This window comes from Halichoerus grypus, chromosome 4 (genome assembly GCF_964656455.1).
Source record: "Halichoerus grypus chromosome 4, mHalGry1.hap1.1, whole genome shotgun sequence".
Taxonomy (NCBI): domain Eukaryota; kingdom Metazoa; phylum Chordata; class Mammalia; order Carnivora; family Phocidae; genus Halichoerus; species Halichoerus grypus.
Genome location: NC_135715.1, coordinates 141,333,819 through 141,346,178, shown reverse-complemented (window position 1 = coordinate 141,346,178; position 12,360 = coordinate 141,333,819). Strand labels below are relative to the sequence as shown.

Here is a 12,360-nt window from a genome sequence, read left to right as displayed (position 1 = left end):
GAGCATAGCAATGTAAAAGATAGATGATATCATGCTTTATGCTCATTATATTGTCAACCCTTTCTGTTTTCCCAGGAAATGTTAAAGATACTAAGCATTTTCTTGCAGGGTACAATGTATTCTGGACAAATTTCTGCTTGTATTTCCCACCAGCTTTTGGGCATCCCAAGGTGAGGAGAAATGCTTCCCAGCAGGGGGAGCAGCAACAAAATCTGGAATGACGTGACAGAGGGATTAAAGCCTGACCTAATTTGTGCAAAAAAAAGCCCTTTATCCCCATTCATTTCCCATTTGCAAAAACTTCCTTTGAAGCAATGGGTCTGGGTGAAGTGACATGAAAAAGCAGGTTTGAGAAGTGAAAACAGCAAGGTTGAGGTGAGGGGAATTGATGAAAGCAGTTTATATTTATTCAGGAGATCTACCAGTACTTTAAAACAATCTGTGTTTAACATGGCAAATTGTCTGTCATTAAAATGCTAATGAATGGTAAACAGCTGCTAAGTTTTTATGCTAATGAATGGTGGCAGCTAAGTAGTTCTCAAGCCTTGTCTTTATTAGCATAGATATTTGATTGGGTAAAGGGGATCATTGTGCATTCTGACCTTTGTTGACGGAGCAATCTGTCAAGTTCCATGTTGCATTATGTTTGATTTGAGTTTGTGAGTACAAAATGACTCTTGCCAAGCCCTCCGATACCTTGTACTACATGGGCTTATAGAAAGAATTTTGCTTTTGATGTGGGGAGACCCATGATGGCAAAATAATTTGTCCATTAGGCAGCTTTAAGTAGAATAATTCTGTATACTTTTTGGACTTTCGACTTTTGACAATTATAATAATTGTGAGTTGTAAAAGGCCATCGGTCTAAAATAAGAAATATCTTTTTTTTTCAACTTAGCTAAGATTTTAAAGCAAAGCTTTTAAAAATAAAGATTATAATAAGTGCTTCTGCAACATCGAAATACTGACATAATATATCATCTTCGATCTGCAAGCTCTGAAGTTAGCAATGAATGTAACATTACCTAATTAGAAGAAAAATGTGTAATTAAATACGGGGTGGTTATGTGAATGCCAGACTGAGATCAGAGTATTTATTTTGGCATCAGAGAAAACCATTACTGTTTGATCTATACTTTCGGTTGATTCTGTTTTTGCTGAGTCCTCCTCTATATTCCCTAATGGATGGGGCTGACCTAAAGACTTGCCATTACAGATGAATGTTTCAGATGCCATTTTCTTTTTTTTCTGTTTTGAGGATCAATGTAAATGAGGCATGATAGTCCATTAAAAACTATTACTAATAATGTTCTGGAATGATTTGAAATATAATGCAGAGTTTATTAAGGAAATCCATTATCAAAAAATATATCATTGAAATAGAAATTTTAATTATTCTGGAACACTGTGTGAGAACATTGGAGGAAATTTTAATAGTTGGAGCATTTTCCCATACTGTTTATTTCTCCTTGAAGTCAGTAGGAGATTTTCGGCATGTAATTATTTGTGGTCCTATATAGACATGCTGGGAGAAATTGGAACCCTCGTACATTGTTTGTGGTACTATAAAATGGTTCAGCCATTTTGTAAAACAGTCTGAAAGTTCTCAAAAAGTTAAACTATATGATTACCATACGGCCCAAGTGTCCCCAGTTCTACTCTTGGGTATATTCCTAAGAGAACTGAAAATATATCTCCACACAAAAACTTATAGACAAATGTTCATAGCAGCATTATTCATAATAACGCAAGCATGGAAACAACCCAAATGCCCATCAACTGATGAATGAATAAGAAAAAAAAAAGTGTTTACATCTACAATGGAATATTATTCAGCCTTAAGAGGAATGAAATTCTCATACATGCTACAACATGGATGAACCTTGAAAACTTTATGCCAAGTGAAAGAAGCCTGTCACAAAAGAACTCATATTGTTTGACTTCGTTTATTTGTTTATCTTAAGGATTTTATTTATTTATTTGACAGAGAGATAGATAGATAGATAGATAGATAGATAGATAGATAGATAGAGAGCACAAGTAGGCAGAATGGCAGGCAGAAGCAGACTTCCCTCTGAGCAGGTAGCCCAATGTGGGGCTCGATCCCAGGACCCTGGGATCATGACCTGAGCCAAAGGCAGACGCTCAACCAACTGAGCCACCCAAGCGTCCCTCTTTGACTTCATTTAAATGAAATGTCCATAATAGGGGCACTTGGGTGACTCAGTCAGTTGAGCGGCCGAGCGGCCGACTCTTGGTTTCAGCTCAGGTCATGATCTCAGGGTGGTGAGATCGAGCCCTGTGTCAGGCTCCATGCTTAGCACAGAGTCTGCTTCAGATTCTCTCTCTCCTTCTCCCTCCCCCTTGTCTCCTCCCCCGTGCTCATGCACATGCACATGCTCTCTCTCAAGTAAATAAAATCTTTAAAAACAAATTTTTAAAAAATGAAATGTCCATAATAGACAAACCTAGAAACAAAGTAGATTAGTGGTTGCTGGGAGCTGGGGATATTGAGAGGAAATGGGGAAAAATTGCTAATGGGTATGGAATTTCTTTTAGGGATTGTGAAAATGTTCTACATTGACTGTAGTGATGTGCGCAACGCTATGGATATGCTAAAAGCCATGGAATTGTACACATTAAGTGGGAGAATTGTCTGGTATGTGAATTATATCTCAATAATGTTACTATATTTAAAAAAAAAAAAAAAGGCACACCAGAGCCTATCTCCCAGAGGGCCACCTGCACCAACAGCTACTTACCTGCAGTAGATGGAGGTTTCAGAAGAAGAATGCTTGTTGTTGGAGAGGAGTGCTTTAAATCTCCCACACATGGGTTAGCCCAGATTCCTAAAGAGATGACAGCTAATGTAATTGTTAAAAAGGGATTAGTCACTACAATAATACAAGGCTCATTAGAATTCAAGTTGGAGACAAATATTTGAGTTTCTGTCCTAACTTCTCCCTGTCCCCTGGTACCCTGCCCCACCTGGGTAGTAATCTCTCCCTTTAGCAGTAATCACTCCGTTAAGGTTCTCTAACTATCCAATGTCTAGACTACTTATTTCCCTCAAAGGGCAACTTTCAGTTTGGTTTTTTTTAGAGATAAAATTGTTTGAGTCATAATTTTCTTGGGAGCAGGCAGTGACTGTGAGTCCAAGGTTTTTTCCCCCCTTGTAAAAACCCTATAATTATCTCTGATTTGCATAAAACATGCCTACCAGCCATTCAATAACTCTGAATAGTAAAGAGCATCTGGCTGCAAGAGGCTCCTCCCCTCCTCTCTCCTACATTTTTGGCAAGTCAGAGACAGTGGTTGAACAACAGGATGATCCCATTCTGCCCCACCTGCCAGCAGGATCCGTGTACTATGTACCTCTGCCCGATCTGAGCAGCCCTTGGCCCTTGCCATAGGGAAGTACTCTGCATCACTGTCTTACATCATGAGCAAGAAGACCCTTTTTAACTGTATTTTCTCCTCCTGTGCCGTTTACCTTCAGCATAACTCTCTTGCTCTCAGGTTGCAGCTCAGCAGTCCTGTTTTTGCACGGTAGGTTGGGGAAGGCGATGGATCTGAGCAAGAGATTGAATTCATTTTTGTTTTGTTCTTGGCAGGCAGTACATGCCACACAACTACACTTCCTGCTTTTGTGCGCACCCCTACCCTGATGATGCAGCCTTCACTGGATATCAAACCATTTATGTCTTTTCCAGTGGACAGTAGTTCTGCTGTTGGGCTCTTTCCAAATTTTAACACAGTGAGTAAATGCATTTTTCTTTTATTTGTGTCCTCCCCAATCTCTTTCATTACAGTTGTGAATAGGCAATACATGTAGCCTGTTCCCAAAGTGTGTAATTTTAGACCTTATACTGGTTACACCGATCAGCTGTATTATGGACGATAATCCTTCTCCCATGGGAGTTAGTCCAAACAATAGCCAGCATATTTATTTTACAAATATTTCCCCAAGTGACTTTTTACCTGTAGCTTTGAGTAATTTTGTAGACTTCAATGGCTTGAGAACCCACATGATTTCTGGGATGCTGTTCACATGCTCACGAACACAATTTAGAGATACCAAGTCACACTGATTTTTCCCTACTACTAGGAAAAAGAAAGCGTATGCTTTGACTACCTGGATACATTTTGATTTGGGACATATTTTATGTCTTATGCAAACAGAATTTTTATTGGGAAGTTATTGTGGGTTGTGTGAATGTGACTCTATTATTTAAAAAAAACTCATTTTAAATCTACGTATTAATTGTGTGATACTTTGCCATTCCCTTTAAAACGTACAATAAATATTAGTGCATCACCTGTAATTACCAATGTTCTTCTTTCGGGTCAGCTGACTGTTTATCTGCATGAAAGACATTTTGTAAGCATGCCAGGTGGAGCATGACACTTTTCAACAATAGAACTCAGCATAAAGTCAGCCCACAGCCAAATGCTAAGCTTGTAGGAAGAGAAAAGGTTGAACGGTTGAGGTGCTTGTATGAATGATTTGTTCAGTCAGTGACTGCAGTTAGCTGGGGCATGATGGTCTACGTGAATCATACAGCATTGTAGAAGCTGCCATCATCCAGCAAAAGAATTGCATTATCAACACCACCAGACAGTGAGCATCTGAAGTACTGCCAAGTGTTCCCTTTTGCAAACTTACCTTCTGCATGAAGTGAAACAGAAAGAGGATTTTTCCTCAAGGGTTGTCAATAAAATCTGCTGACAGGCCTTCTGTCACAGCTTCGTGTTGCAAGGTAATTAGGGGGTAGGGGATCAGCCAGCTTTTTAAGAGCACTGGCTTTGACTTAGCGAATGAACAGTGGAATGTTTTTGTCTTTTCTGGGTTTTTCAAAGGCAAGTCAAACAGTTAAAAAAAAAAATAGAAAGGCAAAACAGGTGAGCATTGTTTTAGTGCAGTCAGCAGTACAGTGAGAGAAATCATGCCTGCCCTGATCACATGACTCCATCAGGAGTGACCGCCCAAAACAGCACATCGTGCCATTTCACAGAATTTGAACTCAAGCGTGCCTATTGTATCCTCTACCGAAACATGGGTGATACATTCCAAACATTACTGAATTCAGCTATACTTCTTCAAACCCTTACTAGGTATTTGTATTTTGGTTAATGTGCATTTGGGAGGCAGCATTTGTAGCCACTGTAGGGGTCCAGCCACAGTCAGGAAGCAGCACTGATGATGCGGGGAGGCATGAATGGCTCCTACCGCAGTTCGTTGTTTTTAACACAAATAACACATGGATACTTATTTCAAAGATTCAAATAAAACACTGGCATTCAAGACAAAATGTGTGAGTCACCATTCCCTGCCCCTGTGTACATGTTGACTCCCTTCGTTAGAGGAAAGCACCCCCATATGCATCCTTCTTTCCCCCTTCTAGAAGTATGTTATGTACATAATAGGAACCTGATCACCATTGTCTTTTTACAACTGCGATTGGATGATCAGCACTATTCTCGAAGTTATTTCTCTTTTTTTTTCCTAAGTTACTTTTTTCGACTATAAAAATGTCTTTATATATCTCTCGGTTTTTAAGAGCTATAAAAAATGGAGTGTCTTCATAATGTTTTTTAGGTAAAAATACAGTTTCATAATGGTTTACTAATGTTGTGTAGGCTGATAGACACACTAACTTGCCTTTTTTGTTTGTTCCATATAGCAACTATATGAAATATTTGAGAAAACCCAAAGAATAATTCTAATAGAAGTTCCTTTTTTTTTTCTTCTTGGAAGAAAGTAAACTTGTAATTTTCAAATGAAAATACTTTTGGTTAAGGTGAAAAATACAGCAAAGAACTACATGAAATAATCATTTTACTCTCTATATTATATTACATTAGATTATATTATATCCAAGCCATTTGGTGGACAGAGAGCACTTCTGGTAGTATATTAAAAATTAAGTCATTGCAAGTGGGACCCTCTATCATCTGGCAAATAAATGAATTTTTAAGATCATTGGGTTACCTATGATTTTACGCTGTTACAGTTTGGATTACTCTAAACCTTTTCCTATAGACTTTTCTATCCCAGTGTCTAACTCATCTAGTAAATTTCTTAGGGCTATTTCATAAAAGTCACTGTCCACATTTTTCTAGGAAAACATTTTATATCACTAATAATAGTTATACTAGATCATTATAGATTTATGATCTATAGCCCTCAAAGAACTCAAGTCTTAGAACATTTTAGTAAATCGTATAATTACTACTGCCTAGAAGAGGAGAGAGAGTTAGTAAAGAAAGAACAGAGACTTGAATTAGAATCTCCTAACTTCAGGGGCACCTGCTGACTCAGGTGGTTGAGCATGCTACTCTTGATCTCAGGCTTGAAAGTTTGAGCCCCCCTGTTGGGTAGAGATTACTTAAAAATAAAATCTTAAAAAAAAAAAAATCTCCTAACTTCCAAAGTCATGTTCTGGCTCATCCATGCCTTTGGCTCTTTTGGTCCATGTAACTTTCCACATGATTCAGTGTGAACAAATCTCAGTAAGAAATCTTTCGTGCTCTATTCTGGAAGCATGGTAGGCAATTTTCAGCAGAATCCTTAAGTAGAAAGAGGAAAGAATTTTTTGAATATGTAAAATGGACCTCTACAAACAATATCTTTGAGGCAGAATAGATTTTAAAAAGTTAAAATTTCTTGTTAACAAATTTTAAAATTATATTCTATTCAATAGTCCACTTATTCTTTGAAAAGCAAGGTGAGTGCCATTATAATCACTTTATTTTTAACCAAGGATAGTATTAGTAAATAGAAGAAATATATCTTAACTCATAGTTACTATCAGAAGACTAGAAACACTGTATTCTGATACCATAGCTAAAAGTTTGGGAATTTTGAAGTTTTGTTTTCTTTAAGTAGATTTTAAAAATACCTATAAAGTAATGGTTTCCTCCTGTTTTTGTGGTGGAGTATGACAATGTTACATGAGAATTATAGCAAGACTGAAATGGGATTCTGTCATATTCCAAAAGAACACGTGCCTGTTCTATACTAAATTGTACACAATGAAGAGATACGCTTCACAGCCTTCATTTAGTAGCTTCTACTCCACAACTGACAAAATCTCTCAGGGATTATATGTGAAGCATAAGCAAATAATTCAAGATACTGTCCAAGCAGAGTTCCGAAGAGACACGCTAGGGAAAATGGAGTTTGGGTCACTGATAATTTATGGTAGGCTCTAGGTCAAGGATGCACGTCTAGTGAACGGTGAGGTGAACTCTGCCCTTCCACAGTTTTACTTTACCGAGGGGCTGTTTTGAGCCACTTACAGGTAAAAGATCTGCAAACCAAAACATAAGTTTTTAAAGATCTCAACCTTTATATCTAAAGCCTAGTAGGGCTTCTTTGCCTGGCTACCCACTAACCCTCACTCACGTCCCCCCCCCCGCCGCCTACCTTCAACTCTTTGTCGTTCAGGGCCCAACTTAGATATCACCTCCCGCACGGGAAGTTTTCTGTGACCTGCAAGTCTGAATTAAGTGCCCACCCTCTGTATTTCCAAAGTACCCCCAGATCACCTCCATCATAGCAGTTGTCACACCATAATCTCGTTACCTGATTACCTGTATTCACTAAATGCCAGATCCCCAAAAACAGGGCCTATAGCTTGTTCGTCTTCCTATGCCTGGGTGTCTGGCCCAGGAGCTCAGTAAAACTTTTCTGAAGGGAAGGAGAAAAGGAAGGAGGCAAGGGCCCCAGTTTTATGCTTTTCAACATACCTGCTCCTCCACCCAGCAAAGGAAATACCAACATTTCTGAGCCCTTTCTAAGCATAGGCGATAAGCCCAGGTGTTTACTTTGACTTTTATTTTCCTGAGAACTGTCATCTTTTTTTCACTGGAGGGCAATACTTAGTTACAAACTTTTCTGCAGCTCTAGTTCCGGCTTTCTCTGTGTGGATGGTGTGGAAGCTTTGCAAGTATCTACTACATTTCTCGTCCTTGGTCCTACTCTTAAGCGCAGTTAGTTTAAAGGGAAAATTATTCGTTACTGGATTTTATTGAAAACATATGCACTAAAGAGTACTGGGTTTGAGGAAGAGGCTAAACAAAATAAATAAAACAAAAATACTCTAGTGCCCAAGAAACTTATAAGAAATAGAATAAAAGACTAGAAAAGGCAAGATAACAACCCAAAAAATATAGGCAAAGTGAAAATAGTTACTGAACTTTATAGTGTTAAAGAAAAGCTAGAAAGAATGATTTTTTGCATCCCAGTAGAACTATTTTCACTATTTTATTTTTCACTCTATTTAAATTTGCCAAATGCCTCATGGTCATCCTTTAATTACTGTACATAATGTTTTGGTAGCTACCAAAGTATATGCAATTGTTTCTCTATTAGAATTAGAATTTCTCATTTCCTTTGCTATGGATCCAATCTTTATCTTCATTCAATCCAGTTAATACTTGGTGTTTAATATTTGGTGTTTAACAACAGGGTAATAGTTGGTGCTTAATTAACTGTAAGAAGAGACAGCTTCAGAACTGAAATAAATTGCATACTGAGCAGGATGGATAGCATCAACTTAGTATGATAAAATAAGTCCACAGGGCGCCTGGGTGGCTCAGTCAGTTAAGCGTCTGCCTTTGGCTCAGGTCATGATCTCAGGGTCGTGGGATCAAATCCCGCATTGGGACTTCCTCTGCCTGTCGCTCCCCCTGCTTGTGCTCGCTCTCTGTCAAATGATTAAATAAAATCTTTAAAAAAAATTAAAAAATTAAATAAGTCCATTTAGAAGATATATCCACAGGGCGCCTGGGTGGCTCAGTTGGTTAAGCGACTGCCTTCAGCTCAGGTCATGATCCTGGAGTCCTGGGATCAAGTCCCACGTCGGGCTCCCTGCTCAGCAGGGAGTCTGCTTCTCTCTCTGACCCTCCCCCCTCTCATGCTCTCTCTCTCTATCTCATTCTCTCTCTCAAATAAATAAATAAAATCTTAAAAAAAAAAAAAAAGAAGAAGATATATCCACACACATACTGTTATGGACCGAATGTTTGTGTCCTGTTGTCTGTGGTATGTCATTATGGCAGCCCAAACAGACTAAAAGACATATATCCAACCTGTATATTGTATGTGATGATGATAAGCAGGTCAAGTTTCTTTTTACCAGCCACATATTGGGAACATGCGCAGATGTATTTGTGTGACTCTCCAGAGCTATAGATATGATTCAGAGCCACCTTGAGATCACACTCACCTGTCAATTTCTCTGCCTACTATTTCAGATGTCTTTCTGGTCCTGCTTTGTTTTTGCAACTGCTCCGGGAAAGCACAGGCACAATAGAGGTCGTTGCTGCTTTATCTCAAGAAGCTCAGCAATCTTATTTTTGCGAAAAATAATCTGATTTTTACTATATACCTTGAAATTAATTTTTCCTGACACATGAACAAATATGTGGAACAGAATAAAGATTATTTCTGAGTATAAAATCCCAAATCACTATATGACTCTGAATCATCCATGACAATCTGTGAAATGATCTGTATGTCTACTATTTTTCATTCCAAACTCTTTGAGATTCTGGGTTATTCATAGTTTGGCAATATCAATGAATATTTAAAATGTTTCTTTCTCATACCAAAAATAATAATATAATATATTTATCAAGGAGGTACAAAATAAAGAAATTCAGAATCAAAATCATATTTACTTTGCTATTAACTCCTACCATGTTTCTCATGAGGTGTTACTGTAAGGAAACCTGGAGTGAGCCAAAACATTTAACTTTTTAATCTGTCTTTAATACCTTCACTACCAAATAAAGTCTTTATTTAACTTTTGATTTGTTCTTTAACTTAAATAAAATATTTTACCTCTGCTAATACAACCAATTGTGAATTTTTGCCATTTGAGGCTTCTTTTTTACTCTTGTAATGCTTTGCTGTCATTAAAAAGTTATGTATTCCCTATTTCCTAGGATAATAATATGTCCAACTACTTGAAGTGATACATTTATCCAAATTTTAAAAAAGTAAAATAGAAATAAAATAAAATAAATAAAGATAAAATAGACAATAAAATAAAAAGAGAATAGGGTTGAATTTTTATTTTTTTCATGATATGCTTAAGATACATTGAAGGATCCTATTCTTCTATATGTCCTAAAGAAATGTATATTAAAATATGCCAAGCTGAAATTTTCCATGGTTACTGAAATTTGCTTGGAGGGAGGGAGGGTGATGGCCTATTATTAGACTTTAAAAGGTCAACAGCAACCCCCTAGATCAATTGGAAAAAAATGTGTATAGGAATCCGTCTTTGAAATGCAGTACAAAAGTAATGAAGATTTTGTACAAATATTTAAGCATAGATTCCTGCCTGGAAATTTTTACATCCCTATTCAATATGACAGAGAAAAATTATGTAAACATGACCTGGGAGGGAAAAAAAACTACATAGTGACCATCTGTACTATTGTCTCCCTCTTCTCTTCAAACTACAAACATATCTTTTTAAAATTTAGGTCATGTCCTTTGCCTTAGTCAAAAGTCTCAAGATTTACCTATCACGGACTTTGTGTTCAGATCTCCTTTTCTCTACACACTGTTGAAACCCCTTTAGAATTTGTAGATATTATTTATATGGTGTATATGTATGTGTGTATGTATGCATGTATATTTACATAATATGTGGTCATACGCCTTCTCTCTCCCTAAATAAATTATTTGTGCAGGGCATCTAGGAAAAGGCATTCATTCCCAGTCACTCACTGAATGTCTACACATGCCAGTCATTGTGCTAAGAAAGGGTTATAGAGAATAAGACAGAAGCTGCTCTCTGTCTGACATTACTTCCTCCTCTTGTATAATTCACCGTAACATCATAGAGTATACTATTCATAGTCAATAGTCAATTCAGTTGATTAAGCTGCCAAGAAACGTCAGATTAAGACCTTGATGGGCCCTTATGCAGTAAAGGAACACAAGGTTTCAGAAGCCTGTGAAAAGAGGCATCTGTAGTCCCACCATGCTGTGTCCTCTTGCATGTCTCTTTCATTATCCTAGTCTCAACCTCACATGCTCTGGGGCCTCATCTTCAGTGCTAGAGTTTCAAGGATTATGTGTACTTGGAAGGCACATCAGATTTTCTGGCAAGACAGGTCTTCTGTCTTGGCGCTCTCCCAGGTCAGCATTTTTCAAGAGCAGAGTCAACTTGGAAAAAGTGTGTATGTCAGGCCATCTTCTTAAAATAATTTCTCTTATTCTTAACAAAACTCCAGTTAATTCAAAGAAGAAGAAACCAACAACAGCCTTGTTCTTAGCTTTTCTCAGTGACCAAGTCTTCATGTGCCAGTGGTCAAGTAAGGGAGCTTAATAAGTATAAGAAGTAGCAAAATATTATTGCGCAGAACATTCCCTCCAGCCCAAAAAGTTATTTCTCTCAATAAAGTTATTTCTCAATTTGGTTGCTCTATAAACATTAATTGATGGTGGTGTTTTCTCAAAAACTTTTATCAGAAATTTGGGAATCCATCCAATAGCACAGACTGTTTTTTTTTTCCCCCTCCCTCTAGATTCTTGTATTCAGAATTAGGTCTCAAATCTCTTTTGGGGAAGGAAAAACATGTTTGGAATATTCCAATCCCTTTACTTTTAGAATTGTCATTGAGGGTGCTAAAGAAGAATTGGAGTGCTATTGAGCAATCTGTGAAGTTTCAACATCTTTGCGGAACCACATAGGAATCTTGGAAAAATACTTTTTTCACAGATTTAGCTGTCAATTTGATTTTTTTACCTTCCTTTTTATGTTCTGATCCTTGAAATAGATTGGGGAAAAATTTAAATTATATGAACAACACCTTATTTTCATGGAAGTCTAGTATCAGAGGGCTTTAGCATATTTTAAAGACATTCTACAATTAATCCTTTTAATACACCCATATATGAAAATAGGTTACATGTGTCATTGTTGCACCCTTTTTGCAAAATGGAAGATTGAAGAATATAATCCAGTCTTCCAGTAAACAGCTCTGCCACTGAAAAGGGAAAAAAAGCTAAATATCAGACAAGCAAGAGCTCGTCTCCACCCTAACATATCTTGAATTTAAATGTGTATATTTCTAACAGATTATTCAAGTAGGACATTTTTTTTAAAGATTTTATTTATTTATTTGACAGAGAGAGACACAGCGAGAGAGGGAACACAAGCAGGGGGAGTGGGAGAGGGAGAAGCAGGCTTCCCGCGGAGCAGGGAGCCTGATGCGGGGCTTGATCCCAGGACCCAGGGATCATGACCTGAGCCGAAGGCAGATGCTTAAAGACTGAGCCACCCAGGCACCCCAGGACATGTTCTTTTAAATACCCAGTAAATCCTTGTGGCTCCT

The 12,360-nt window shown here is 37.6% G+C and overlaps 1 protein-coding gene across 10 annotated transcripts in view; it reads left to right on the top strand.

Annotated features, from left to right (window-relative positions):
• ZNF385B (zinc finger protein 385B) overlaps nucleotides 1–12,360 on the top strand; it is a 386,162-nt gene that overhangs the window by 297,248 nt on the left and 76,554 nt on the right. For 7 of the 10 annotated variants that reach the window (XM_078071048.1, XM_036071535.2, XM_078071049.1 and 4 more), the window contains one exon: nucleotides 3,615–3,757. The exons of 2 other annotated variants lie outside the window; for them this stretch is intronic. In XM_078071048.1, the coding sequence (XP_077927174.1) occupies nucleotides 3,615–3,757 (143 nt within the window). Of the gene's footprint in view, nucleotides 1–2,557; nucleotides 2,660–3,614; nucleotides 3,758–12,360 lie in introns of those variants that run through there. One more of the 10 variants, XM_078071054.1, reaches the window with a different exon arrangement.